Source organism: Marmota flaviventris, chromosome 16 (genome assembly GCF_047511675.1).
Source record: "Marmota flaviventris isolate mMarFla1 chromosome 16, mMarFla1.hap1, whole genome shotgun sequence".
NCBI lineage: Eukaryota > Metazoa > Chordata > Mammalia > Rodentia > Sciuridae > Marmota > Marmota flaviventris.
The window spans coordinates 24,594,723-24,622,444 of NC_092513.1; the positions used below are offsets into that span (position 1 = coordinate 24,594,723).

Sequence of the window (27,722 nt, forward strand, 5' to 3'; positions counted from 1 at the left end):
GGAATCCCCCCAAAAAACAATTAAAATTAACATTTTGAGTAAAGCAGATTACCTTCCATTGTGTACATGGGCCTTATCCAATCAGTTGAAGGTTTTAATAAAAAAGAACGACTTCTCCCGAAAAAGAGGGACTTCTGCCAGCAGATAGCTTCTGGACACAAACCACCACTCTCCCTCAGGTCTCCACCCTGTCAGCCTACCCTGCAGTTTGGAATTATCTAAAATAAATATCTTGCCAGGTGCAGAGGCACAGGTCTGTAATTTCAGCAACTTGGGAGGCTGAGGCAGGAGGATCTCAAGTTTGAGGCCAGCCTCAGCAACTTAGCAAGGCCCTGTTGCAAAATATGAAATTAAAAAAAGTCAGGAGATGTAGCTCAATGGTAAAGCACTTCTAGGTTCAATCACCAGTACTAAAAAGAGAAATAAACAAACATCTCTCTTTACACACACACACACACACACACACACACATTCTGTTAGTTCTGTCTGTCTGGAGAACTCTGACCAGTGCACCAGGGCAGGATGAAGTTGAGGTTCAGGCGTGTACCACTATGGGAACTGGGAATGGGTCCCACTTTCTGGGCTTTTCTTCCACTGCACCAGCTAGCCTGAATTGTTTACTTTATCTCTGTGCCTCTGGGCCCTTCTGCCTATTGAAGTCTTTTTCTGGAAAAGACTGGGTCTCTCATTTAATAATTACAGTCATGCACCACTGAGCTGAGGTTTGATCAAGGGATGGGGGGCGGGGCGGCTGGGCAGGTCTGAGAATTACTCACACATGTAATAGACCCTGACGTCCCTCCGGGTAGAGCTCGGAGGAAGGTGAGTCTGATCTGTGGTCTCTCAGCACGTGGAGCAAATCCACCCATCCTTCCTCCACTGGACACTTTGAATACTCCCTGAGCATTAACTGGTAGGCTTATTTACTTCCTCCTGGCCCTCCCTTACGATCTTTCTTTCCCCTCTCCTGCTTTTCAAGTCCTTTCTCTTCCATGTCTTCTTTGTGAACAAAGTTACACTAATAAGGCAAAAATAAAGATGTTGCTATGTTTCTGCTTCCTCTGGGGGTATGATCCTATTTGCGTCAGTTCAAATAGTGGTGGCAGCTTCAGGGGCCAGCAAATTCTGCTGAGCCCAAAAGACAGTCAGCCAGTTACTTTGTCTCAAAGATCCAAATAATGTTTCACCATTCTCTCCAGCTTTCATTGTTTGACAGAATAAAACCCAGCAATTCAAGTCAAGATGATTGAAAATGACATGTATAGATGCCCTCTTTTTCTCTCCCTTTCCAACTCATGACACACTGAATTATTCATTAGGACTGTTATTCATTCTTCATCCCACCATGAAAAGAGGGCATAAAATGATTTCAAACCCAACGTCCTGCAATGGGTGGTCCCTGTAAAAATAAGTCTCCTTCCATGTATCCCCAGCTTCAATTAAGTACCCAGCCTACAAAGACGTCCCGAACCCAGTTATGATTAAGGCATCGCTCTAGACTCTGAAAGGATTCAAAAGGGCAGAGAAAGCATCATGAACAAAAGGAGCAGGCAAAGCACACACATAAACAGACTGTAAATAAGCAAAGCAGTAGAAGGCTGGAGAAGTGACAGATCGGAGGAGAACGGTCACTGTGGGCTACAGGATTTCACAAGACTCTGGCCTGAGCTTACATGGCACAGTCAAAAAAGAGTTCTGCTTTAAATGCTGTTGTTTCAGAGCGACTCACGGGAATGTAGCTCAGTGGAAGAGCACTTGCCTAGCATGCACAAGGCCCTAGATCCATCCCAGCACCATGCTAAATAAATAAATAAGTTATTATGTTATTTAATCCCTATAGCTACCCAGAGGGGTGGCTGGTTTATGCAGATCTTCCCACTGTCCAGATTCGGTTTGAATTAACAAAGATTTCCAGCCACACATCAGGAAGGGACGTGCAAAGAAGCCAGGTGCTGTGACCAAGGTTACCCAGCATGCGGTGTCAGAATCAAGGATAGAACAGGGCTTCCCGTTCTGTTCATTGAATGAGAGACCAAGTCTTTTCCAGAAAAAGGCTTTGACAGGCAGAAGGGCCCAGAGGCACAGAGATAAAGTAAACAATTCAGGCTAGCTGGTCCAGTGGAAGAAAAGCCCAGAAAGTGGGACCCATTCCCAGTTGCCATTGGACATGCACACACATATACCCACCCACCCACACACACACAAACACATGTGTAAATTCCCTGCCGTCTTCAAAGTACATCTCTGCTTGAGAGAGTATGAACAACAAGCAAAGCATTAGCCATGCATCAGCTGAGGCAGGATTGAAAAGGACAGCCTGAACCTACAGGACCCCCGTCGGAATCCATTCAGCAGCATAAATATGACAAGTACAGAAACTGCCACTTGTGTCTGTCTTTTTGTCAGAAATGCATAAAAGAAGTAAAAGTAATTCTGACTGGCAAAATAAATCAATAGAGCTCTATCTTCCATGCAAGGTTTTACGTGTTGTCCCAGAATTGATGACATTTGGCACAATTTCAGTGACAGGCAAAAGAATTATCAGCAAGGAATTTGTTCTAGAGGCAGTAAATAGTGAGGTGAGGTGTTCAGTCAGCCATCGGGTGACCAGCTCAGATACATCAGCTGTTGCAACCCCAGCTGATGTGAGCAGAAAAAGACTGAGTGTGACCTGCCAAAAGATACCACTCAGTGGCCTCTGCTTTCTCTCCTCCGGTTGGTCAGTCTCCTTATCTGCAGACATTCTGATATAACTATGAAAAATTTCTTTGGAGTCGCAGAGAGCAACTGTGAGAACAACTATTGCAGTCATCTTGACCTTTACTTTCTGGGAAGTTTTCAGTGGGAGAAGGGGGAGCTTCCTTGGGGTCCCTCTGGAGAGGCTTTAGACCTGAATAGATTCCCATAAAGGGTGAAGTTCAACTTCCTCTAGGATATTTGCTCCACCTGGCTTCCTGTTCTACAATGTCCACCCTAAATATCTCCAAGTAACAAAGATTATTTCTGAGATCTTAAATCCTACCCAGCATACTCCCATGGAGGGGTGTAATCCCCTCCAGGGTCCTGGGCACAGTTCATCTCATCTTGGATGCTGGTTGAAGCCATGGAATGAAGGAACTGACCGCTTCTGAAGGCAGTATCCTCCTTCTATTCAGGTCACTGTAAATGACAGGAGTCCTTTTTTGAGGTCAAACCTACTCCTGGTCATTTCAACCTGCTGGATTTAGTTCTGCACCCTCATCCACATGGTGATCCAAATTCCAGTCATATGTCAGTGCAAATCCTATTTCTGAGCATTCTCTGCTCTATGCCAAACACGCCTTCACTTTAATGTAACAAGACTGTCAGATTAATCAAGTTTGAAAAACTTGTCCAGAGAATTTCTATTTAGCAGAAAGAAAAAAAGTCCTTTTATGGAAACAACGGGAAGGAAGCAAAATTTGCATCCTTTATCTGATTGCTTTACAAAAGGCCTCAGCTACCAGGGAGGCCACAGGGCAAGATGTTGGGCCCATAATTTTTATGACACTGATTGCATAAGGTGAGGGACCCCCTCCCTCAGAAAGCAGGAAAGAATGTTTCTTCATCCGTGCAATGAGAGATGGGCCAGATAATGTCCTCATGTCCTTCCAATCCTAATGCTCTCAAGGGCTTTTAATGGCACGAAATGACAAGTTGGGTACTGTGTGTACCCAGTACTTTTTACTGGGGCTTGGGTGTCATTATTCTAAGTCCCCACCCCTACTCACAATCACACCATTGGAAAGCTTAAAAGTCAGCTCCGTTTGGAGGAAACTCAGAGTTCATTAGGTCAAAGTTATATTTACATGTCAAGGTGCTACTTCAGGCCCTTTGCCCAAGAAATCGATGGAGAAAGCGTCCCCCATGCTGAACTGCTGCCATCTGGTGGCCAGCTGTCCCATAACAGGAATGTGTCCTAATGAAGTTTTCGTAAATGGTTCTCAGGCTTCTTTCTGGGCTAGCCCTTAGCAACATCCAAGGCAAATTGTCCCAGAATTCCAGTATCCCCTTCTGGAATTCTACTCTGTGACAAGCATGTATAATGGAAAGGGAGAAAATTAGGTCAGGCCCGCCTGGCTCTGTGCAGAGATGCACACATTTATACATACATATATTGTATTTACACATACATATAATAATATAGAGAGAATATAATAATATAGAGAATAAGAAATGAGATGAAATATTTATAATTGACAAACCTCAGTAAAAAGTGTACAGAATTGATTATATTAGCCTTTAAATTTTTCTGTGAGTTTGAGATTATTTCACAGTAGAAAATGTTTTCCAATTCAGTTTTTTTACTTAAGGAAAATATTGGCTGAGTTAAAAAATGATAGAAATAAGAAAATTAGCAGGTTAATAAATCCTAATAAAATTTTTGATTCTAGCAAGTGTCACTAATTTCACAGTAGAAAATGCTTTCCAATTCAATTTTTTTAATTAAGGAAAATATTAGCTGAGTTTAAAAAATGATAGAAATAAGAAAATTAGCACCTTAATAAACCATAATAAAATTTTTGACTCTGAGAAATATCACTAATTGATGTTAATAAAACATGAGGTATAGCTGGCCACAGTGGCACACACCTGTGATCCCAGCAGCTTGGGACGCTGAGACAAGAGGATGGAAAGTTCAAGGCCAGCCTTGGCAACTTAACAAGATGCTGTCTCAAAAAAATATAAAGGGCTGGTGACATGGTTCAGTGGTACTGTGCTCCTGGGTTCAATTTCTAATAATACACACACACAAAAAAAAATAGGTAAATGTTTGATAAGGAATTGCATTTACACAGCAATAGTAATACTAAATAATACCACAATAATACACAGTAATTCAGTGTCTTTTGTTGCCCAAAAAGGGAGGATAGTGATTTGCATGAATCCTGGGGTTGATCAGTAAAGGAAGAGTCCAGAGAGCTGCTATACAACAGGGTAAACACAAACTACCAGCCCTTTGTGGAGTTTTGATAGGACCCTGCCAGGGAAATACCCCCCCCTTCTCTCTCTCTCATTCACACACACACACACACACACACACACACACACACACTCACACACACAGAGTCAATAAATGGCAAGATGAAAAGAAAATGTACTTTTAAATTTGACCTTGAAAATTCTTATCTGGTGTGGGGTGAGGTGGAGCACACCCTCCCGTAATCCCATCTCCTAGGGAGGCATAAGCATAAGCAAGAGGATCCTAAGTTCCAGGCCAGCCTCGGCAACTTATTGAGACCCTATCTCAAAAGAAACAACCAAATGTGGTGGGGATGTAACTCAGTGGTAGAGCACTCCTGGGTTCAATACCCAGTACCACACACACACACACACCCCTCCTAAAAATTTCACAGAAGTAGAGCTATAGTGATAAGGAACAAACTCTGCAGCTCAAGGAATTGAAGAGTCTTAGGAAAACAAACAGAATAGGACCCCTAAGGAAAGCCTAGTGCAGAAAGATGATTCCATAGTACACTAGCTTTGGGGGGTAAGAGAAAACAGGCCAGGGGTAAAGAGGAGATGCCCTGAGAAGCAAATAGAAGGACTCCAACCCCCTGAGGAAAGGATTACATTCTCCTTATTGTCAGGAAAAGAATTCCCCTTTCCGGGCTAATAAGGCTAATTTCTCAGTGAAGATTAAAACTGCATTGTATGGGCGGCTGGGACAGAGGAGAGTGGAACGAATCCCTGCGGAGGGGATTAAAACTTTCCTCCCTGGTCTCTCCTGGATGCCAGGAGCTGAGCCTCTGAACGGTATTGTTCAAGGGACAGGGGAGGTGGGTGTTCATGCCACAATGGAACACGGACTCATCTGAAATCCCCAAAGACGGTTCTTTCTACAAAGATGGTCAGTAATCCACATGGCTGCCGGCTGACTGATTTAACACATCAGCTGAACAACCCTTCCTAAGAGATTTATGACTGCAACGAAAATCATTGTTTGTCCAAACTGTCAAATTCCTGCTGGGCGCACTTGACATCTGTCTTTGCTGGTCAGTGGAAGAATCAATGGCTACTACTTGGGAAAGACTAGGGGTTTGTCGTTTCCTGCTGCTCGGAAGAGAGCCACACAGTATGTGAAGTCCCAGTGGTCACCATTAAGTAAACCAAATACAGGGTCTCTGGAGGGTCGTTTCAACTTCGTCTGAGGAGCCCAAGGACATTCATATCCCTTTCCTCACCCCTGCATACTCTTATTACCTAGTGCCTAACACTGGCTACAGCTTCCCTGATGCTCTGTCAGAATCTATTCCCAGGTCCCTGGCCGTCCCCATCTACCCAGCCTCATGCTGGGACAGTCCTCCTCAGCACTGCCTTCAGTGGGGGTATCTGATGAGCACAGGCAGCAGTGGACATAGAGCAGGGGGTTGTGCACCAGTCCAGGGCAGGGAAGCAGAGCCCCAGCGGGGTGACACAGGATAGCTGACCCAGAGATGGCTGCCTGAGGCAGGGCGGAAAGCAAGGCTAGCAAAGGTGAGGTGGATGAGGTACCTGGAAACTTGGAGGTCCAGAAGTCATCAGGAAGGTACGCGTGTGCAGAACCGGCAGGGAGTGTGATGGCAAAGAGCACGGGCTTCAGACTCGGGCCTAGGTTCACATCCTGCCTCTGCCTCTTCTCAATCTAAGTTCTTTTCTTTTCTTCTCCCCTCTTGGTACTGGGAATTGAACCCAGGGCCACTTTACCACGGAGCTACATCCCTAGTCCTGGTGATTTTTTTTTTTTGAGACAGGGTGTTTCAAAGTTGCGCAGGCTAACCTCGAATTTAAGATCCTCGTGTCTGAGCCTCGTGAGTCACTGGGATTACAGGCGTACACAACCTCACCTGGCCTTGAACTGTTAAATGAAACAGTCATACTTAGCCTGGTGGACCCTGGGCTGGGCTTCCTGACCACCTCTACAGGAATGAAGGACTTACTCTCCATCTGCTAGGTAGAGGGGTCCTCAAAGAGGACTGGCTGGAGAAAACTGCCTCACCCAAAGTCACACCTCCTTCCAGGGTCAGCCCACAATCAGTGATGGATCACAGCAGGGAGGTAGGAGAACAAAGGCCCAACTCCGGCCCTGCCTCCAAAATTGGGCAAACTCCGAAGGAACACTCAGCTCCAGGGTTCCCTGGGTTGGAATGGTGCTGGCTGAAGTCTTTTTTTGTGTGCTGTGGCAGTCAGCCCTGCCTTTTCACCAGTGATGCTTCTACCTCCCTGCCAAGGCATGGAATCCAGGGTCATGTGTCCCTGCGACTGACTTTGCTCCCCAAGGAGCCTCAGCTCTTGACATCCAGGTTCCATGGTAAACGTAAAGCACCCAGCCCCAAAGCCTGAGGACAGGAAAGTCCACCCCTTCCCCTGCTCCTCAGCTAACTTGGCCAGGCAAACCCAAAAAATGCATGCAGTGGCTCCTTAGTCGAGTGGATTTTTCCATCTGAGGAAATAAACGGAGGGAGGAAAGGAAAGAAAGGAAGAAAGAAAGATGAAGAAGGGAGGGAAAGAATTGCGTGAGTTCTGTCGTCTGGAACAATTCAGTCTGCAACACCTTGTCCTGGCAGCTCTGGCAGACTCACGCCCTCACTCCTGCGAGCACTGAAACTCCATACAAGCAATTTTTAAAAATAAACTTTTTACTGAAGCATAATATACATAAAGACACATATCATAGGTGTCTAGCTGTATGGGTCTTTATTAAGTGGACCATATACAAGTTAAGAAGCCAGGTAACCAGCTCCCAGCTTGAGATTCAGTACTTGAAAGCCACCTTGTGTCTCCTTCTCGTCACCACTCCCTACCCCGATTGAGGGCCATCACCATCCTGACTTCTTACAGAATAACATTTGTATGTAATATAAAGAGAAAGAACTTCAGAATGAAATTGACCAAATTAATGCTATGAGTGTATCATGGTGAATTCAGCTTTTATCTGTAACTATAATACACTGATTTAACTATAATACACTGATACACTGATTTATATATAAATAAATAAATATTAAATAAATACAAAATAAATAAACACAGAATAAATAAATAAACACAAGATAAATAAATACAAGTAGAGTGGGAGGAGGGGGTCAGGGAAAGGGAAGGGAGATGTCCCAGAGATTGAAATGAAACAAATTATGGAGCAAATTATGAATATGTCTGTCAAAAGAAATCCACTATTATGTATTACTATAAGGCACTAAAATAGACATTTTTAAAATATGCACATTTAGTCCTACTCTTGAGAGTAGAGGTAGCCTGCAGACATACCATCCTGAATATACCTAATCTTGTCAAAAGTAGAGGTAGCTCCAATGGATGAAGTTTCCAGACACAAAAAAATCACAGTGAAAAAGAAGAAATTGGCTACAAATTCAAATTATTAACTCTCAGCAGTATGTGATTTAACCTCCAAAAGCCTCAATTTTCTCATCTGTAATATAGGGCAATAGGATCTATCTAATATGCTGTGCCATGCTATCCTATTTGCCTTGCTGACCAACTATTTACAGCTGCTCTCTACAATGTGATTGGACAAGTTATTGAGAAGTTGAGATGTGGCTGGCCCATGCCGAGATGTGCTGTAGGTATGAAACACATGCATCGGTTTTTGAAGACTTGATCTTTTTTTTTTAAACTTGTAAAATATCTCAATAATTTTTATATCAAGGATGATAGGGAACAGATAGAGGTGAGCAGTGGGAACACAGGTTAAGGGAATAATTCTATAAACGGGGCCCACTGTGCTGGCCTCCACATGCATCGTAAAAAAATTTTAAAAAAATAAAAGCAATTTACCTGCAGCCCTGCCTGACTAAAGTCAACAGGCTACGTTACACTCCTCAGCAAACAACCTGTTATTTGAAGGAGAAATGAAAGTCCAAAATGTCAAGAAAAAGCACACAAGTGATGCACCTGAACAGAGCAGCAGCTGCAATGGAAGAAATTCATGTTTTACCAAACTCAATGTCCCCTGGAGTTGCCTTGTTAGGATCTTCAGCAAGCAGCAGCAAAAGGAGCAGAATGAACACTTCCTGAAGGACCCCTATCCATCCCACAGTGCCCTGGTGGTCCTGGCCACCAGGCTTGACCTGGAGAAGCGTCATGTGCAGAAGTAGTTTGTGGCTTGCCAGGCCTCATACCTTGGCCGGGCACCATACCCTCAGCTGGAGCAGCATCTGAGCCCACCTTCTTCCTGGACAGAAGTCGTCTACCTGTGCTGGGGCAGTGGGCTTATGTGGGCACACCCAGAGGCAATGGGCGACTTAAGTGTCAGTCCTTAGGATTTCTTCCCAGAGGACCAACCCTGCTTCTCCAGTCCAGGCCAGGCCTGCGGGCAGCGCACAGGAGGGCGTCCCATCAGCAGCAACCCAGCTTCAGGGCCCCAGTGGGCCAGGGGGCCAGCCTGTGAGGCTCTATATAGCTTCGAAAGCTCCAAGTCTCTGTCGCCACATCTTCAGACCAGGAGGAAGAGGACACGGACAAATCAGGTCCAGGAGATTCCTGAATGTATATGGGTTCTACGCCTGCCACATTCCGCAGGTCCCGCAGATCCTCACTCTGGCTACTTTCGCATCTGATTGTTGTCCCCACCTGTCATTTCAGTCACCTGGAAGCAAGTGTCTGGGTTTCTGGTCTAGGAGTGGAATGGGTGTTCCTGGATCCACTTCCTTCCCTTGATGCTGCCCCAGAGCTCTTTAGGGGGCTGTGCCCTGCACCCTCGACACTCAGTATTGTGAGCTTCTGCAGGCTTGTGTACTACTTTCGGTTTTCATCAACTCCCTCATGAATATTAAAACATTCTCGTTTTGTTTTTGGTTTTTGGTTTTTTTGGTGGGGGAATAATGAGAATTGAACCCGGGGCACTTTACCCCTAAGGCACATTTCCAGCCCTCTTCATATTTTATTTGGAGACAGGATCTTGTTAACCTCCTGAGGCTTTTGAGCTCCTCAGCCTCCTGCCTCAGCCTCTGGAGCCACTGGTATTATAGGTGTGGATTTCCTTTATCCTGTACTCTTGGCAATTAAAGTCCCTCTGGTTCTCCACCCCACCACCACCAAAAAAAAAAAAAAACACGTTACCCTGAAAGTGGGAATGATTTTTGTGACCTATATATAGACCAGATCCCAGAGCTCAGGGAGATAAGGATAATTCCCCCTACCCATAAAATCTATAAGGACAGAAGATTTCAGCCAGGCATGATGCACACACCTGTGATCCCAATGACTCAGGAGCTGAGGCAGGAGGATCACAAGTTCAAAGCCAGCCTCAGCAACAGCAAAGTGCTAAGCAACTCAGTGAGACCCTGTCTCTAAATAAAATACAAAATAGGGCTGGAAATGTGGCCCAGTGGTCAAATGCCCCTGAGTTCAATCTCCAGTTAATCCCCCGCTAAAAAAGGGACACATTTCAATTAGAACTGGTAAACATGGGCCAAAGCGACCTAGAGTTGTCACAAACAGTGGAAACTTGAAAGTCTGATGTCATCCTTCTGTCAGTCAAAAGTCAAGAGGCGAATTTGAATGGGATTTTAGAATTTTCCCTGGGACCCCCCAAGAAGACTGGAGGGCGGGTGACTGGGGAAGCTGAGGCGAGAGGATAGCAAGTTTGAGGTCAGCCTCAGCAATTTAGTGACACTCTGTCTCAATAAAAAATAAAAAAAGTGAAATAGCGATTTAGCATGGAGAGATATACTAAGTCTTAAAGGAAACCTCCTTGAGCCATTGAGATTCAGAAAGCTGAGCTGCAAATCTTGAAAAAGCAGGCATTTGGCCCATACCCTTGTAAAATGAGGGAAATACACAAGTGCAGGGAAAACTGGCATGAAACAGTGCAGCTTCACCCTGGCTCCAGATCGGCCCCGGATACAGCCCTTTTTTAAGTACTGGACTCCCAACACAGGCTGGGCTTCTCACCCTGGAGACAGCCCACTTCTCCTTTGAATGTGTATCTACTTCCTAAATAAACCTCTGTCTATGTCTTTGTCTGGCTCATGCTGAAATTCTGTTCTGTCAGGTATGCCAACAACCCCTCTGGCCCGGAGTTGAATTCCCACTTCCCTCTGAGAACTCCTAGGACCCTTCTCTGGAGACATTTCTTCTCCCATGATGAAAGGACTAGGGATAGTCAGTGGTAGAGTGCCCCAGGTTCAATCCCCAGCACAAAACAAACAACTGGAGTGGGGAGGGGCAAGCGATGTGGTCCTCCTCCTCTGGGAGTACTCCTCTTCCCTTTTTCAATCCCTTCTAATAAAACTCATGCCCGCTATCTGAGTGGTATGTCTGTAATGAAATCTTTCTGGCCTGATGGCAAGAATCAGGGTGAGAAAGGACTGCCAAGGCTGTCTTAGCCTGGCAGCAGGCCCATGCCCTGTGACAATGACATGCCAAAACAATCATTACATTATATGAAATGAGCTATTAATATTAAAGTATATATACAAATGGAATCTTATAATACAATACTCTTTTGCTCCGTGTTATGTTTGTTTGCACATGAGTGACTTTAATGACTACTGTGCTATGCACTGTTATAACTTAAAAAGTGTGGGGCTAGGGTTGTGGCTCAGTGGTAGAACGCTCCCCTAGCACATGCGAGGCCCTGGGTTCAATCCTCAGCACCACATATAAATAAATAAATAAAATAAAGATATTATGTCAACTTACAACTAAAAAATACATACATATATGTGTGTGTGTTGTGTGTGTGTGTTTCTTTTTTCTTGTTTTGGTAATAGGGATTGAACCCAAACAAAGGTCACTTTATGGCTGAGCTAAATCCCCAAACTTTTAAAAATTTTTTTATTTGGAGACAGGGTCTTGCCAAGTTTAAGAGTCTCTCTCAGTTGCTGAGGCTGGCTTTGAACTTGCAATCTTCCTGCCTCAGCCTCTGTAATTACTGGGATTATGGGCATGCACTGCTGTACCCAGCCTAAAAAGTGATTTCTATCTCCTAATGTACTTGCCAAGATGGAGTGCTAACATTAGTCCTAAAAAAAAGTAAAGGTATTGTGTCCATAGACAACTAAAAAAAAAATTGGAAAAAAAGAATTGTTTGCAAATGCCATGCACAGTGGCACACGCCTGTAATGTCAGCGACAAGCGACTAAGATGGAGGATCCCAAGTTCCAGACCAGCCTCAGCAATTTAACAAGATCCTATCTCCAAAAAAAAAAAAGAAAAAAAAGTGTGGGCTGAGGATGTGGCTCAGTAAAAAACTCCCCTGGGCTCAATCTCAGTAACAAACAAACAACATCAACAACAACAACCAAAAAAAAAAAAAAATTAAAGGAGATATATATCTGGGATTTGTTTTAAATTGAAACCAAAGGTGCTTAACCACTGAGCCCCATATCCATCCTTTTTTATTTATTTCATATCTTTATTTATTTTTATATGGTGCTGAGGATGGAACCCAGTGGCTTATGCGGGCTAGGTGAGCACTCTAGCACTGAGCCACAAACCCAGTCCCCTTTTTATTTTTTATTTTGAGAAAGGATCTCGCTAAGTTGCTGAGGCTAGCTTTGAACTTGCGATCCTCCTGCCTCAGACTCCCGAGTCGCTGGAATTACATGCGCCACCACGTCCGGCTTCTTTCTTCTTAATTACGTTTATAAATTACTTTCAAGTAGTATATGATCGCACAATCAAACCTAACGAATGTTCTCGACTAAACAATCTCTCTCGTTCACGTCTAGTAACATGTTTCTAACCTAGAACTACAAGCCTGACTTAGTTGACTGATATTTAAAACCCATAACTTTATTTCTGGATACCAAATAAATAAGAGAAATGTGAGACAGTCTCTAAGGAGACTGGCATTCGTTCCAAGCATTCTCAAATCACATCCCACACTCCCTTTCTGCCCTCCCAGTTCTCGGTTTTTATCCTGAAATCTCGCGAGAGGTCGAGTTTTCATGAATTCTCCCAGAAGCCACCGCTCTTCCTCTTCCTGTAAGCGGCCTGAGGTGAGTGCATCTCTAGAGTCTGGGTACGAGTGTTCAATCCTCCGGTCATCACCGCCATCCTGGCCTCTGGAATGCGGGCGTCAAGGACCCCGGGAGGAAAACTCCCAGGGCTACGATTTCTTGCTGGAAGCGATGTTTCTCTGTGCAAGGAGACGTGGCAGAGTGCCCGATTTGGTGCTCCCCGGCCGGCAGGCCTCTGTGAGCTGCAGAGGAACGTGATGGATGGGGGACGGGGGGAGGGAGAAGCTCGTCGGCTGGTGGGGGTACGGGCAGCTGCCCTCCGTGTCTACTCCGACTGTGGAGGTCCAGTGTCCCGCGGTGAGTGGTGGCCAGTACGCGGAGCATTTGTGGCCGCAATGCGAGAAAGTTTTGAGGGAATAAAGGCAGATCGAAACCAAACCCTTCTCAGTTAAGTGCTGCAAATTGGATGGCTCCTACCTAACGTGGGTGATAGTGTAAAGTCTGTGGTGTGGGAAGCTATTCCTGTGAAGCTGTGTGAATGAAGGGGTTTCTGTAAAGAGGGAGGGAGGGCGGAGAGGATCCGGAGTTGGTTTTTGCTATGTCAAATGCCATGCATTGGCGGCGTCTTAGGTCTAAAAGACCCACGTTTAGATCAAAACTGGCTGTTTTCTTCTAAAGGGGAAGGGAGAGGGTTGATTGGAGGTCCAAATCACTATTCGTGTAATCAGCGCCGTAGTGGTTGGTTGATGCAGAGGGAAGAGAAGAAAGGACAGGGTGGAGGGAAAGGACGGCTGCGATGATGGCATATCTTAGGACACCTTTGGATTAATCATGAAAACAACTATTCTCTGAGCAGCTTCTAATATCACTTAACACTGTGTTATTTAAAGTTCATCAGTTACCCTTAAGTATCTATTACTGACAAGTATGGGGTGCTGCCTTCCAGGTGATCTGTGAAAATGGTCCGCTACTCTCTTGACCCGGAAAACCCCACAAAATGTAAGTGAATAGGACATAGATCTATAATTTCTACTTGGGGGTGAGCATAAAAGTATAGCCAGAAATTAACCAAAATTTTTTTTTAATATTCTAGCATGCAAATCAAGAGGCTCAAATCTTCGTGTTCACTTTAAGGTATGAGACTCCTAATGCAATCTAAGTTTTCCACATGTTCTAGTGTTGCTCATCTTTAAAGGAAGCTGCAGTGATGCCTTTCTTAGGACACCTTTGGATTTACCATGAAAACTAATACATTCTGAGCAGCTACCCTTTACTTGTATATTGATTATCATTGTATAATGAGCAATTTGATTCAGGATTTCTGAAACTGAATAAAAGTACCAGAGAATCCTTGAGAAAGTAGTTGGATGTTGGAATTTAAATGTTTGCTTTAAAGATTACGCTAACCAAAACTTCATTACTCGTATTTAGAACACCCGTGAAACTGCGCAAGCCATCAAGGGTATGCATATCCGAAAAGCCACCAAGTACCTGAAAGATGTCACATTAAAGAAGCAATGCGTGCCATTCCGGCGTTACAATGGTGGAGTTGGGAGGTGTGCCCAGGTGAGAATTCTTAGTGGCTATTTGAAAATATAAATTGTAAGGAAAGGTGATTGGCTGGGATAATTGTGGCTAGAATCTGCCTTTGTCAAGCTTTCTTGGTTGCTGTGATGACTATCTTAGGACACCTTTGGATTAACCATGAAATAAACCATGTGCTGAGCAACCTTGATATTAGATAAAATAGATTCATCATGGTTCCAATGTTCATTTAAACCGTGGAAAGTTACTAATCACATTCCTTCATTTTCTCAGGCCAAACAGTGGGGCTGGACACAGGGCCGGTGGCCCAAAAAGAGTGCTGAATTTTTGCTGCACATGCTTAAAAATGCAGAGAGTAATGCTGAACTTAAGGTACCCAAACCGTAAGCCTCCTTATGTGTATATGCAAATTAAGTGTTGTGCCAGATTTGTATCATTGCTTTGCTCTGATTAAATCTCTCATTTAAATATTCTAAAGACTTCTCTGTCTCCAGCAGTCCAAAATTTTGTCTAAAGATTTTCATAAAAATCTACCAACAGCTGTAACTTTTCTTGTGCCATGAACCTTTTGGTAGTATGATTAATTATCAAAATGATTGCCTTATTAGTGGTTATATCAGGGTGTAGAAACTGGCTGTACATTGTTCTCTTCCTCTAAGCTACATCCTTCAGCTGCCACCACCATCCCCAACCTTTTTGACTGTCCAAGTTGTTATAGACTGGCCTTGAACTTGAGAAGCTCCTGCCTCTCATAACTTGGGATTATAGGCATAGGGTGGTCACAAACATGATAGTAAACTGGGGATACAACTCAGTGGTAGAGCACTTACTCTAGCACAGTAAGAACATCATTATGGTGATAACTCAGAAAGCAGAGAGGGTCTTGAAAAAAATATACCATTGAAGATCTTAAAGGATTGTCTTTCAAAAATGATTTTATTCAGACATGGATGGGGTATTGGTTGGGAATTAGTATTTCCCAATAATGTAGTTAGTAGCTTTAAGACCGTGAAAGATGTTACCTTATTTTGTTCTCCCTCTCTTGCCAGGGTTTAGATGTAGATTCTCTGGTCATTGAACATATCCAGGTCAACAAAGCACCCAAGATGCGTCGTCGTACTTACAGAGCTCATGGTCGGATTAACCCATACATGAGTTCCCCCTGCCACATTGAGATGATCCTCACTGAAAAGGAACAAATTGTTCCTAAACCAGAAGAGGAGGTTGCACAGAAGAAAAAGGTAATTATTTAATAGCTTGATTTTGTTCATGTACTTTAGAAAGATCTATGGTTGCTATGATGACCATCTTAGGACACCTTTGGAATAACCATGAAAGGAAAGTATTCTGAGCAACCTTTTAACACTTTATTTTGGCTTTCATGACCCTAATTTGTTTCTTGCCTAAACAATAAATAATAATTTTGTAGTCAGTATATCAAATGCATATAATCATCTGTGGTCCCACTTAGGTTTCCCTAGCCACTTTAAATACATGTCCCTGAAATCTCAAATTTTTTTTTTTCTTTTTCCTTTCCCAGATATCCCAGAAGAAGCTAAAGAAACAAAAACTTATGGCACGGGAATAAATTCAACAAAAAATAAATGCAAATAAAAGGATGTTGGTTGTCTTTTATTATGTTTGTGTGGTGGTGTTGGGGATTGAACCCAGGGCCTAGCAAGTATTTTGGGTATTCTCAGAAGTCATAAACTAAAATTGTTTTGGGTCTTTGGCCTTGAACCCCTAGGATCAAAGTCATCCTCCAGCTTCTGAAGTAGCTAGCATAGTCCAAAATATGCTATTTTAATTCTCTTGAGATCCTTTGTATAAAATATAATATGGGGAAATTTCTGAAACTTTGTATTTTTTAAACAGCCTTGAGATTTAGCATGCCATATAGTCCACCCATTTATAAAGGGTATTGTTCAGTGAGGTACTCCATCACTACAATCAATTTTAGAATTTGTTCCTTGTCCCATAAAGGAATTTATGTGTGTGTGCTGGGGACTTAACCCTGGCTGTGTCCCAGCCTTTTTTATTTTGAGTTGCTGAGGCTGGTGTTGAATTTGGAATCATCCTGCCTCATGCTTACCAGTTGCTGAGATTATGGGCATGCATCATCACACCTGACCCATCAAAGAGTCTTAACAGTAGTTAACTCATTCTCCATTTCCCCTATTGATCCCTAAGTAACTACTAATCTATTTTCTGTATAGATCTGCCTCTTAACATTTCATGAAAATTGAGTTAGTGTCTGATTTGGATTTCATGGCATGTTTTGGGGGTTTGTGTGTATTATGGCATGTATTCCATATAATCAATTCCTGAACAGTAGCTGTTCAAATAGTGTTGCAAAGCCTTGTGTGCACGTTTTTGTGTAGGCATTTTTGCATTTCTTTTTTGATCATAAGATGATCCCAGTAACATGGTGAGGAACTGTCAAAAGACATTCCCACCAGCAGTGGTTCCAAATTCTTACCAGTACAAAATTTCAGGTAACAATCCTAAAGGTGATGAAGTGGTACAACCGTTTTTTTTTTTTTTTTTTTTCCTGAGTCCGCTACAGCTTTAATGAGAAATAGGACTAGTTGCCAGGTACAAGAAAAACCTGAGCATTTTAGTAAAACTTTCATGTTAACCATCTAATAAGCATTATTATAATCCACAAGGTAAAGTACTAAAATCAAGTTACAATAAATCCATGAGTAATAGTAGTTGTTCACATAAAAATTTTCATAATACTAAGTCCATTTTTAAACAATTTACAGAACATTTTATACTTTCAAAGGGCAACATAGGCATCAACATTTTGCTTTTCATAAAGTAACAATAACAGGACACTTAGAACTAATGCAGTTGAATGCACTTTGAAACTATTAGACATTCAAGTGACCATTTAAAATACTTAAAATTTAAAGTTGTAATAAATACACCAGAAAATGGAGAATGCCATTTTTACACCAGTTTACACAAGCCTGTGGAGTGCAATAAAATAATCAACTTGACTTTCACAAATCTTTATAAAATCTCAAACTCTGAAAGGTAAAAAAATTCGTTATATATATATCTGTTCATTTCAAAATTCTTCACAGTATTCTACCCTTCATTTCATAATTAAATCTTACAATCTATATCTGTGTCATCATCTAATTAGAGGTGCCTTCAGATTTTCAATATAAATTAAAAGACATTTCAAAATAAAATTTATTCCACTAAAATGTCCATGTGTAGTGGTTTAAAGATTGAATACTGAGAATGCTACATCATTATCTGGAAATTTACTTAACTGTTGAGTCCTTATCAAAGTAGTTAGCATAAGAGCAACTGAGGTCCGCCACAGAGAACCCATAAGCAGGTCACCTTAGAGTGCACTGAAAATAGAAAATGAAGACACCCACCTTCTGGAATCTTGAAACCCACACTCCAATCACAAGGAGATGTAGAGCTTTCCAAGGAGGCAGAAACTTTGTCTAAAATTTCAAGATAATCCACCTGACTGTCAGAAATGTATATGCTAGGCAGCACATGATAGAAAATTAGGCTACACTCATTATTTATAAAGAAGTCAAAGCAATGCCCAGAAGGGCAACAGATAACATTCCATTTGCCTCAAAAACCTGCCACTATCTCTTACAAAATTCTGTGAGATGGTTAAAACCAAAAGTATGTGTTTATAACCATACATAATTCAAATTAGGGGACACGATAAAAAGTATTTTATTCCCCACAAAAGACACTATTAATAAAGATTTTCTCTCCTCACAGATGGCCCATAGCACAGGTAGCCAACCTCTATATTTATCTCTCACAGACCCCAAAATGTACTCTGCCAAAGAAAAGACTTCAAAAATCAGAGAGCTAATTTTAACTTAAGATCTTCCTAGGACTTTTTGTAAATAATGAGTTCCTACCCACATCTGAAGGCAACCCGACAGGTAAAAAGACAACAATGTACTAAGACATTAAGGAAACATAATCTTCTACATAAAAGTCCAGACAAAAAGTTATATAAGAAACCAGTATACTTCTCTGTAACAAATTCCAGCTTCAAAGAATACGTGTTAGGTTAACTAAAGAACTGTTATCAAAATCCATACTAATAGTCAAATCCTGTTACAACTTAAATGGGACTTTCCAAAGTCTTTAGTGGGGGTGGAATTTTGTACTGAGCATCATTGAAGTAAATGGTCCACTGGTCTGGGCCTTTGGACCTTTTGGTTGTATGGCCTCTGCTGTAAAGGTATTTTGCTATAACTGGATTTGACCTCTTCCATGTAAGAAGATCTAAATTTTAAATGCAAAGTATTCTAACAAAGCTGTTGTGAGAATGACTGAGGTAGTTTGAGCTTTTTTGCTACGTTCTTCATGACCGTTAGCACCGCTCAACTTGTTCTCATCCTTATGATTGACAGTTCACATTGGAATCAAAGGTGAATTCATGGGAGTAGAGGTGAGATATCGTTAGGCAAGTCTTCTTGTAAGGAGCCTCAAGCATTGCTTCAATATCAATATCGTCTGCCATTTTCTCTAAACGCCTGTGCGGCCTTTTGGGTGCCTGTAGTACTTGTGCGGAGTCAGTTGGCTGCTCCTGCCGCTAGTGCTCCTGCCGATAGTCCTGCTGCCGATAGTCCTGAGGCCGATAGTCCTGCTGCTGAAAGTCCTGCTGGCGGCCGCTAGTGCTGCTGCTGGCGATAGTGCTCCAGCCGCTAGTGATGCTCCTGCTGCTAGTGCTACTCCTGCTGGCCGCTAGTGCTGCTGCTGATAGTGCTCCTGCTGCTAGTGCTGCCGCCGCTGCTGCTGCTACCGCGCCGCTGCCGCTGTTGCTACGGTTAAGCCCCTAGGCCCAGGCCGCGGTACCCCCCAGCCCGTATATCGGGCTCCGAGGGCGACTAGGCCCGAGCGAATCTAAAAGAAACAATGGGATTAGAAGAACCCGTACGTAGGAGCAGGACGGCGGCTTCGGCAGCACAGGATCCACCCCTGCGACAGCGTCGGCAAGCTCCCTGAAAATCAACTGTTTCTATTAACCCATTTGATACTGGGTATTGAGCCGTCTGGCAAGGACTTGCTCTACCACTCAGCTACACCCCTATCCCCTTAAGTTTAACGTTTACTCCCAAATCTCCTGCCCTTCCATTTAAGATGCTTAAATTTGCTGAGCAAATAGCCTAAGCCAGGTGGGCCTGCAAACAGCCTATTACGTGCCAGTGGTGTAACATTTCCTGTGTGTGGCGGCCACTGACAGGCGATATTTCCAGAATCCGTATTTTGAATTCTGCATTCTGAAACAGGCCCTAGCTCAAATATTCTTCCGAAAGGAGCTGCATCTACCGGCCGCCTACAGAGCTTGGTTGTACTTCCGGGCCTGAAGGCTCAGGTCCTGGACGGTAGCGCCGGTAGTCCGGGCGAGTCCCGCTCCGCGTCTCCACTACGTCCCGTGCGTCTTCAAGCTGACGCAGCACCCTTTGTCAGCCCCTTTAGAGGTGCCCATTGGCTAGGCGGCAGCTTGTCCCTCCCCCCGGAAGTGCGGGCTTTGCCTTGGTGACTTCGTCGTCGCCGGTGAACCAGGCTTGGATGCGCCGGGCAGGCTGCGCTCTGTCCTCTGCGCTCCCGCGGCGGTTTCGAGTAGCTCCACAGGCTCTTCCCGGTGGCGCTCAGGAGCCTTCGGCCAGTGCGCGACTCGCCGGCTCGCCTGACCGCCCTGCCCGGAGCCTTGCGGCGGCCTGAGCTCTCGCTACATTCCGCCTGGCCCCACGGTACTCTAGCTCCCCACGCGCGCCCTTTCCACCCGCCCGCTCCGGGCCTTGGTCCTGCAGCTCCTTTTCTCCTTGCCGGTTCGTTCTCTGCCTTGGCCTGGTGATGTCCGTGTCGCTTCCCTTCTGTAATCCTCGCCACTGACCCTGCTTTTCCCTTCGGTCTTTTCAGTTGTCTTTGACTCAGTCTCAGGGTTTCTTCGAACGAGGTGGCTTTCTGGCCCGCCCTACCTGACCTATTTCTGATGGAGCCTTGGCCTTTTCCTCTCTGTTCCATTGTCATCTTGGGCCGAGTCGAATGAAAGGTGATTCCTCTGCAGCAGTTCTAATTCAATTTGCTCGCTTTGCTGTTTTGGAGAATAGTTCAAATGAGTCTCTCCTTGCCACCTTCTAGACTTTTCTAAAACCACATTCTCCTGTAGCGAATCATTATGAAGATTAAACGATAAAATACAAGTAGTTTCTTTATAAAAAGAGCTAAAATTCATCAAAGCTGTAATTGTAACGTAAGTGGTTAGTAGCATTTGCTTTCGAGAGAGTTGATTTACAACATAATGTGAACGATCTTACTTAAGACAACCTCAAAGGTAAAAATGAATCTTCATAAAGGATTGCCAGTCTCCAGTGTAACCTAGTATTGGGAGTATTACCCATTGTTTTGAAAGGGGTCGCTTGGTTTTGAAGGTTTGGTAGAAGGTGGAGAACATGATCATTGTGTTTTTTCAAAGGGGAAAAGGCAGTAGTCTTGAGCTGGGAAACTGGAACTGGAAATTCTGGTCTTAACTCTGTTTACAATGAACTTTGGACAGGTCACAACTTTTGAGCTTTTTGTTTTTCTGGTCTTTTAAAAATAATACGTAAGTTACAATATGTGCAGACAATCTGGCCTACATTGCATTCCTGAAGAGTGATACTATCATTGTCTGTATTTTACATATGAGAAAAAATTAAGGCACTGTTGGGTTAAATTATTTGTGCAGAAATGTCACCGAGAAAGTGGTCATGCCCCTCTCAAATCCAGGTAACTGCCAGCCAAAGTAGTACTGTAGTAGTACCTGAAAGAACGTTCAAGACCCAAACCAGATTACCTCTGAAATGTCCTCAGATCAGATTCTAAATATGTGTGGTCAAAAATAATGGTCCTTTGAAAAATTCCGAGAATCAGCACTAGTATGCCTTTTTTCTTTTGTCCCTTTTCTTCCCATACTGGGTGGGGATTAAACCCCAGGGAAGCTTTACCACTGAGTTGCATTCCCCCCAGCCTTTTTACTTTTTTTTAGGTTGAGACAGGATCTTACCAAGTTGCCCTGGTTAGCCTGGAATTAGCAGGATCCACCTGCTTCTGCCTCCCCAGGGAGCCGGAGTTACAGCTTGTGCCACCGTGCTTGGCTAGTTTGTCATACTTTAATCAGAGAATATGTTCTTTAAACTTTTGGAACAGGTTACTTTTGTAGATTCTTAAAGTGCTTTTTTTTTTTTTTTTAAGTTGTAGATGGGACACATATCTCTATTTTACTTATTTATATGTGGTACTGAGGATGGAACCCAGTGCCTCACACATGCTAGGCAGGCTGCTCTACCACTGAGCTACAGCCCCAGCTCACTTAAAGTGTTGTTTTGACTAGGGGATTGTTTCAAAGAATCTAATGGGTCCTTTGTAAAATAGCTGTATTCCTTGATGTAAATTTTCATCTCCATCTTAAATCATTTCAAGGGCACATTCAGATTGGATTATCCATACCATTATTTTCTACCTGTATTGTGAACAATTTAAAATTGAATAGTATACTCATGGTGCTGACTTATTTGCCAGTCAACACTGCTTAATTTACAATATTTTGAAAATTAGAAATTTTAAAATACTGAATTATGCCTTGTGCACTGTTTTAAAATTGCTTACTTTTTATTTAAGGTTCTGCATCCTACTCTTAGAGGAGTAAAAATTCTTGTAAATTTAAAAGATCTTTTGATTTAATTGTGTTATGTAACTGTTATTGGGCCTTTTTTCAAGAAATTGGTGATTTTCAGAAATTCCAATAGGATTCATAATTACCAAGGAAATTGGCCATGTTAACTTTTAGAAATGAACTTTTAGAAATTGACCTATGTGATAATATTGAATAAGATTTTTTATTTTTCAGCACACCTTAATTCATGCCCTTGAAACCAAAAAAACAGGACTGGGAGTATAGCTAAGTTGAAGATGGCTTGCCTAATGTGTTCAAGGACCTGGGTTCTGTCCCAGCACCACAAAAAGAGAAAGAAAGAAAAACAAAGCATATCTAAGAGTTGTTGCCTAGTAAAGGCCAATTGATTTGTAGCCTCAAGGTCTTCCAAAGTAATGTCTTGATTACAGAATTTGCCTTTAGTGTTATAAGGTTTGGGTAATTGATATTGTCAGTCCCTGAATATTGGGGTTGGAAGTTATTTCACACTCAGTGTACTCTACACTTTCATGATGTCTTTGTTCCTTCTGTATCAGTAAGTGGAAATAGCAAGGGTACGCAGCCTCCTGGATTAAATGAGTTAGTGTATGTAAACTTATTTGTACCTATTGAGAGTTGGTGTCTTCTTTTATCATCAAATTTATGATTGGGGAGCAGTGATCGAAAAGGTTTGGATGCTGGCATCTCATTATTCATGTCTACATCTTATTCCTTTACCTTGCAGATGGCAGCATTTTTATTTAATAAACTTTGTTTTAAGAAATAATGGTTTTAGGGGCTGGGTTGTGGCTCAGTGGTAGTGGTAATGGTAGTGTGAGGCACTGGGTTCGATCCTTAGCACCTCATATAAATAAATAAAGGTATTGTGTCCACCTACAACTAAAAAATATTAAAAAAGAAAGAAATAATGGTTTTAAACTTTTCCCCTTCACTATAAAAAAGAGTCCTTTGGGGCTTTGCTCCTCTCTTCTCTTTTCTTTTCTTGTCTTTTGTAGTGGGATTTGAACCCAGGAGTGCTGTACCACTGAGCTATACCCCCCAGCCCCCCCCCCCCTTTTTTTTTTTTTTGAGAAAGTTAAGTTACTGAGGCTGACCTTGATCTTGTGATCCTCCTTCCTCTGCCTTCCAAGTAGCTGGGATCATAGATATGTGCTACTACACCCCGCCCTTTCAGATATGTTACTGTAAGTAAAATTCTTTAGCCATTAAATCTTTGGTAACTAATGTTTTCCTCACATATATCAACAGTTTCGGAGCTTGAGCCTGGGACAATGGTGTGCATTCCTTGTATTGTCATTCCTGTTCTTCTCTGGATCTACAAAAAATTCCTGGAGCCATACATATACCCTATGATTTCCCCCTTTGTTAGTCGCATATGGCCTAAAAAAGCTGTACAAGAATCCAGTGATAAAAACAAAGGCAAAGTAGACTGCAAGGTAAGAACATTCAAATGCCTTGAACAAGGGCAGTGAAGGGGTGATACTTGAGTTAACACTTGGCTTTTGGAAGAACAAGTTTTTGGAGCCAGAAGCTTCAATAGTTTTTCTCAAGTAATTAACATTTAACTTAAAGGTTTAAATTAGACAGAGGATTAGTGCATTTGTCCTTTGCCTTTGCCTTATGGCCAAGACAAACTGAAGGTATTTGAAAATTAATATTTAGACAACTCTGTTGCCTTTAGCATTGGTGCTTGTTAAGTTCAACTTTGACTGTATTCTGTTGTACTAATTTAGGCATCCTGCACATTTCTGGAAACAAAATTGTTTCATTCTAAAGTTGTGTGTTTTTAAAGAAAATGTTTTTTTTTTTTTTTTTTTTAGTATCTTTTTTTTTATAATAATTCTTTAAATATTTATTTCATTTTAGGGTGCTGACAGAAATGGATTACCAACAAAAGGACCAACAGGAACCTATGATAAAAAGAAAGACTAATGCAACTTTTCCAAAGGATCGCAAATGTTTTTAAAATGGACCTGATGACACAAAGCACCTTCTTTGTAATTGTCTCTGACTTTTTTCTCTGAAACTAGAATTTTGGATAGAGAGTTTATTTATCTGATACTTACTGGGAAATACATAGTATTTATATTTAAAATGTACTTAGTTATATTTAATGACCTCATTCCTGAGTTCCATTTTCATTATAGTAGCTTTAATTTCTATTACTGCTGTTTTAATAATATGAATAAATAGGTTTGTGCCAGTAAATACTCAGTACTTAAAGTCCTTGGGCCTCTAGCATTCAATCATCCACGTGAATTTGACTGCTCTTTGCTCTAATTCTTCAGGTCCTTTTAATTTGAATGGATTAAGTTTTACTGTGAAATAGTACAGATGATAATGATGTGAAACTTAAAGATAAGATTACTGTCCAACACAATGGAGCAGTTTATCTATGAGAGTAAGTAACTACTGTTTATTGCTCTGAGAAAGATGGAAAAGAAGATATAGGAGAAACTTTGAAAAATGAAACATCTTTTACATAAATGTCTAATGTGTTATAAAATTATAATGCTGTTGCATTCCTTCCATTCCTACAAATGCATTAAACATTCAGTTTAATTTGTGGTTCTTTGTTCTCTTAAAGTCTTTATTAAATGTTTGAAAGGGAAATTATTTATCATATCATAAGACAATTTTAATACTGAGATGGCATTTAGATAGTGATGGGACAACAGTTACCTACTGTTGCACAAGGCAGGCCATCATTGAGTAGTTTCAATAACAGTGACTTGTCTGGGCAGTTCTTGGCTTGTCTGAGCTCTCTTACACAGCTGGGGGCTTACTGTTTCATCCTGGGCTTTTTTAGTTCAGTTTAGGGATCTGTAAATATTCAAAGATCATGAGGTATATCTTTATATTTATTTCCTTGAAAACGGAAGAATTAAAAGGCACTCTTGCCCTTGGGTCCTCAGTGAAGTCCTGGGTCTTAACCAAGGTTATATTAAGCTATGTGCCTATTAACCTATGGAAACACCCTGGACTTCATTTGATATAAATCAGCAGGTCTCAACTTTTCTGCCTCAACCAACCAGACACATGCCTGTAATCCCAGCAGTCTGGGAGACTGAGACAGGTCAATTTTATGTTTAAGGCCACTCTTGGCAACTTAGCAAGACCCTGTCTTAAAAGAAAAAATAACAAAGATTCAGTGATAAAGCACCTCTGAGTTCATTTCCCAGTACTGCAAAGGAAAAAATCTCTCATTTATTACCAATGTTTCATAAAAGACATTTTAATAAAAAAAAGAATAAGACAACATAAGAATATAAGATAATAGTATTTTATTTTGAGACAGTCTCACTAAGTTTCTTAGAGCCTCCTGAGCCACTGGGATTACAGGTATGTGCCACTATGCTGGACCATTTTTCTTCACTTTTATGGCTGATTGAGAAATGCTTTCTTCAACTGTCCTTTTACTAGGTTTGGTAGCTGCTACCCAGTATCACACCAGTTCACCCTTCCCCAAAGTATCAGTCCTGTTGGACAACTTATACCTGAGGGCTGCCGTCCTACTAAGAGCTACCATTTATTAAACGCATTGTGCCTGGCACTGTATAAGGGTATATCACATACATGAAGGTATTGGATATTTGTGAAACTCTGAAGTGGTCAAAACAGGATCATAGAGTTAAGGTATATTAAGTGGCAAGTCTATGTTTTTAAGATTTTGTTTTGTTTTTCCCCCAAAAAAACTGGGTCCTGAACTCCTGGGCTTGAGTGATCTCTGGATCTCCTACCAGGTGGCAGGGACTACAGGCATGTACTGCCATGCCTGATTAAGGTCTTCTCCTTAACTTACACTAAGGAGTCGTCACAGCTTGTAATACATATTTGCTAGTAATACCTATTGGGAATAATTGAGCAAAAATGGAGAGCATGAGTTTGAACTGATCAGTATTTGTGAACTTGTTTTATTTATTTATTTTTATTTTATTTTTAATTTTTTAGATGTATAGACCTTTATTTTATCCATTTACTTATATGTGGTGCTGAGAATTGAACCCAGTGCCTCACACATGCTAGAAAAGCACTCTACCACTGAACCATAGCCTCAGCCCCTGTGAGCTTGTTTTAAAGTTCTAATTTTGCTTACCTTGCAGCATGATGCTTTAATTTACCTACTTTTCAATAATTTACTTTTGTCCTGGTAAATTCTAGCTAAAATTTTTGTCTCTTTGTGAGACAAACTCATTTTCTTACATAATTATTCAAGATTCACCTGAAAGACTCCTGGGTTTTGTCACCTTTTTTTCATTGCTTAGCTAGCTACCTTCCTAGGAAACATGGGTAAGTCAGCATTTTCTCAAAATTACTGTCCACTGGCTTGTTGCCCTCTTAGGTGGATTCTATTGAAAGGAACTTTTAACCACTGATGTCAAGTCTCCTGAACCCCATAAAGTTAAACGTCTTTTGAGTTCACTCAAATCACAGTGGAAGTGGGGGAGGGAAGGTTCTTTATGATTTCCCCAGGGAGCTTCTGGTTTGTTCCATCCTCAAAGCTATTAATTGTTGATGTGGACTTCTGCTTTAAAGAAGAAGCACAAACTACAGGCAGACATTCTTATGAAGTTACCACAAGTAACAAGAAGAGAAAGAAGATGGCCCAAAGTTAGACAAGAGATAGATGGGGTCTCAGGAAGAAAGAAAAAGAGACCCTTAGTAGATGGAGACCTGGAACTTTTGTTGGATAAACAAAACCTCTGCGGTGTGTTTGTAACAGATCAATAAGAACAAAAACATGATTAATTTAAATTTCATAGATTCAAAGACTTATACAATGGGCCTACAAATGATTGATGGCTAGACCGTTTGGCCAAAGAACAACATTCTGAACCCCAAGTACAGAATGATTTTCATGTGCGTAGGCTGTGTCTCGTCCAGCGAGGAGGTCTACGGAACAGGGTAGAGGAGAGTGTGGCTGCGGAGTTGCTAAACAAGACCTCTGGAGACCAAGCAGGAAGCTGGTCTCATTTTATTGCACAGTTACCATGTGTATATACTCAGGCAGTAGCTAAGCAGATTACAGGCAGCCACCAATGCAGTTTCTGCTAACTGTCCTTGCAGCGACCAATCAAGGAGTGGGCTTTGGAGCAAGCACAGGAACTTGCTCCAAAGGCTTCACTCCCAGGGCTGTGCCTACAGGGATGCAGTTTGCCCCACACAAGCCTAGCAAGGCTGAGTGTTTTGCCACTCATGATGCCCATAACATGCCATGTATGCAGTACTCCGTGCACTTGTCCCCACATTTATGGAAATTTACTTTCAAAGAAGATTGAAAACTTGCACATTTCTTTCCAGAAAAAAAATTATGGTAATCAGGGCCCAACCTGGGCATGTCCTGGTTTTCTCTTTGAGGAAGGGTGTATCCATGCCCTGCCTTTGGGTGTGTACATTTTTGCTATGCGTAAATAAATCTTTGCTTGTACCTTCCCTCCTGAAATCTCAGTGTTGAAAGTCAAGAACCCACCCGGGCCAAGCTGAGGTTCCATTCTCTTCAGAGAGACCTTGTTAATTGAAAGGGAAAGAAATTTCAGATTTTTCAAGTGAAGGGA

At 42.1% G+C, this 27,722-nt stretch overlaps 2 protein-coding genes, 1 long non-coding RNA gene and 4 other non-coding genes across 7 annotated transcripts; 6 read left to right on the top strand and 1 right to left on the bottom strand.

Annotated features, from left to right (window-relative positions):
- The first annotated feature begins 13,714 nt into the window (after positions 1–13,714).
- On the top strand, positions 13,715–13,780 carry LOC114103407 (small nucleolar RNA SNORD58). The gene has a single exon (XR_003584668.1). It is a non-coding gene; the product is annotated as a small nucleolar RNA SNORD58 (small nucleolar RNA).
- Positions 13,781–13,853: 73 nt separating this feature from the next.
- Rpl17 (ribosomal protein L17) lies at positions 13,854–16,098 on the top strand. Its single transcript, XM_027948983.2, has 6 exons — positions 13,854–13,922; positions 14,017–14,057; positions 14,355–14,489; positions 14,742–14,840; positions 15,518–15,709; positions 16,009–16,098. Exons 1-6 carry the CDS (start codon positions 13,883–13,885, stop codon positions 16,054–16,056), a joined length of 555 nt encoding a protein of 184 aa, XP_027804784.1. The 5' UTR covers positions 13,854–13,882; the 3' UTR covers positions 16,057–16,098.
- On the top strand, positions 14,123–14,187 carry LOC114103405 (small nucleolar RNA SNORD58). Its single transcript, XR_003584666.1, has one exon. It is a non-coding gene; the product is annotated as a small nucleolar RNA SNORD58 (small nucleolar RNA).
- On the top strand, positions 14,589–14,653 carry LOC114103406 (small nucleolar RNA SNORD58). Its single transcript, XR_003584667.1, has one exon. It is a non-coding gene; the product is annotated as a small nucleolar RNA SNORD58 (small nucleolar RNA).
- Positions 15,761–15,824, top strand: LOC114103400 (small nucleolar RNA SNORD58). The gene has a single exon (XR_003584661.2). It is a non-coding gene; the product is annotated as a small nucleolar RNA SNORD58 (small nucleolar RNA).
- Positions 16,099–17,865: 1,767 nt separating the features above from the next.
- Positions 17,866–19,893, bottom strand: LOC139702213 (uncharacterized). The gene is made up of 2 exons (XR_011704802.1): positions 18,816–19,893; positions 17,866–18,775 (listed from the first exon to the last, which is right to left on the bottom strand). It is a non-coding gene; the product is annotated as an uncharacterized lncRNA (long non-coding RNA).
- A 109-nt stretch (positions 19,894–20,002) lies between these two features.
- Positions 20,003–24,729, top strand: C16H18orf32 (chromosome 16 C18orf32 homolog). The gene is made up of 3 exons (XM_027948987.3): positions 20,003–20,224; positions 23,416–23,603; positions 24,034–24,729. The coding sequence occupies exons 2-3, from the start codon at positions 23,439–23,441 to the stop codon at positions 24,097–24,099; spliced, it is 231 nt and encodes a 76-aa protein (XP_027804788.2). The 5' UTR covers positions 20,003–20,224; positions 23,416–23,438; the 3' UTR covers positions 24,100–24,729.
- Positions 24,730–27,722: the final 2,993 nt, after the last annotated feature.

What these genes read in the sequence shown, in the direction of transcription:
- Rpl17 (XM_027948983.2), top strand. Translation starts at nt 13,883, where the DNA reads ATGGTCCGCTACTCTCTTGACCCGGAAAACCCCACAAAAT. An exon ending in CCCGGAAAACCCCACAAAAT is followed by an intron (nt 13,923 to 14,016) that starts GTAAGTGAATAG and finishes TTAATATTCTAG; the next exon opens with CATGCAAATCAAGAGGCTCA. An exon ending in AGAGTAATGCTGAACTTAAG is followed by an intron (nt 14,841 to 15,517) that starts GTACCCAAACCG and finishes CTCTCTTGCCAG; the next exon opens with GGTTTAGATGTAGATTCTCT.
- C16H18orf32 (XM_027948987.3), top strand. Translation starts at nt 23,439, where the DNA reads ATGGTGTGCATTCCTTGTATTGTCATTCCTGTTCTTCTCTGGATCTAC. An exon ending in AAGGCAAAGTAGACTGCAAG is followed by an intron (nt 23,604 to 24,033) that starts GTAAGAACATTC and finishes ATTTCATTTTAG; the next exon opens with GGTGCTGACAGAAATGGATT.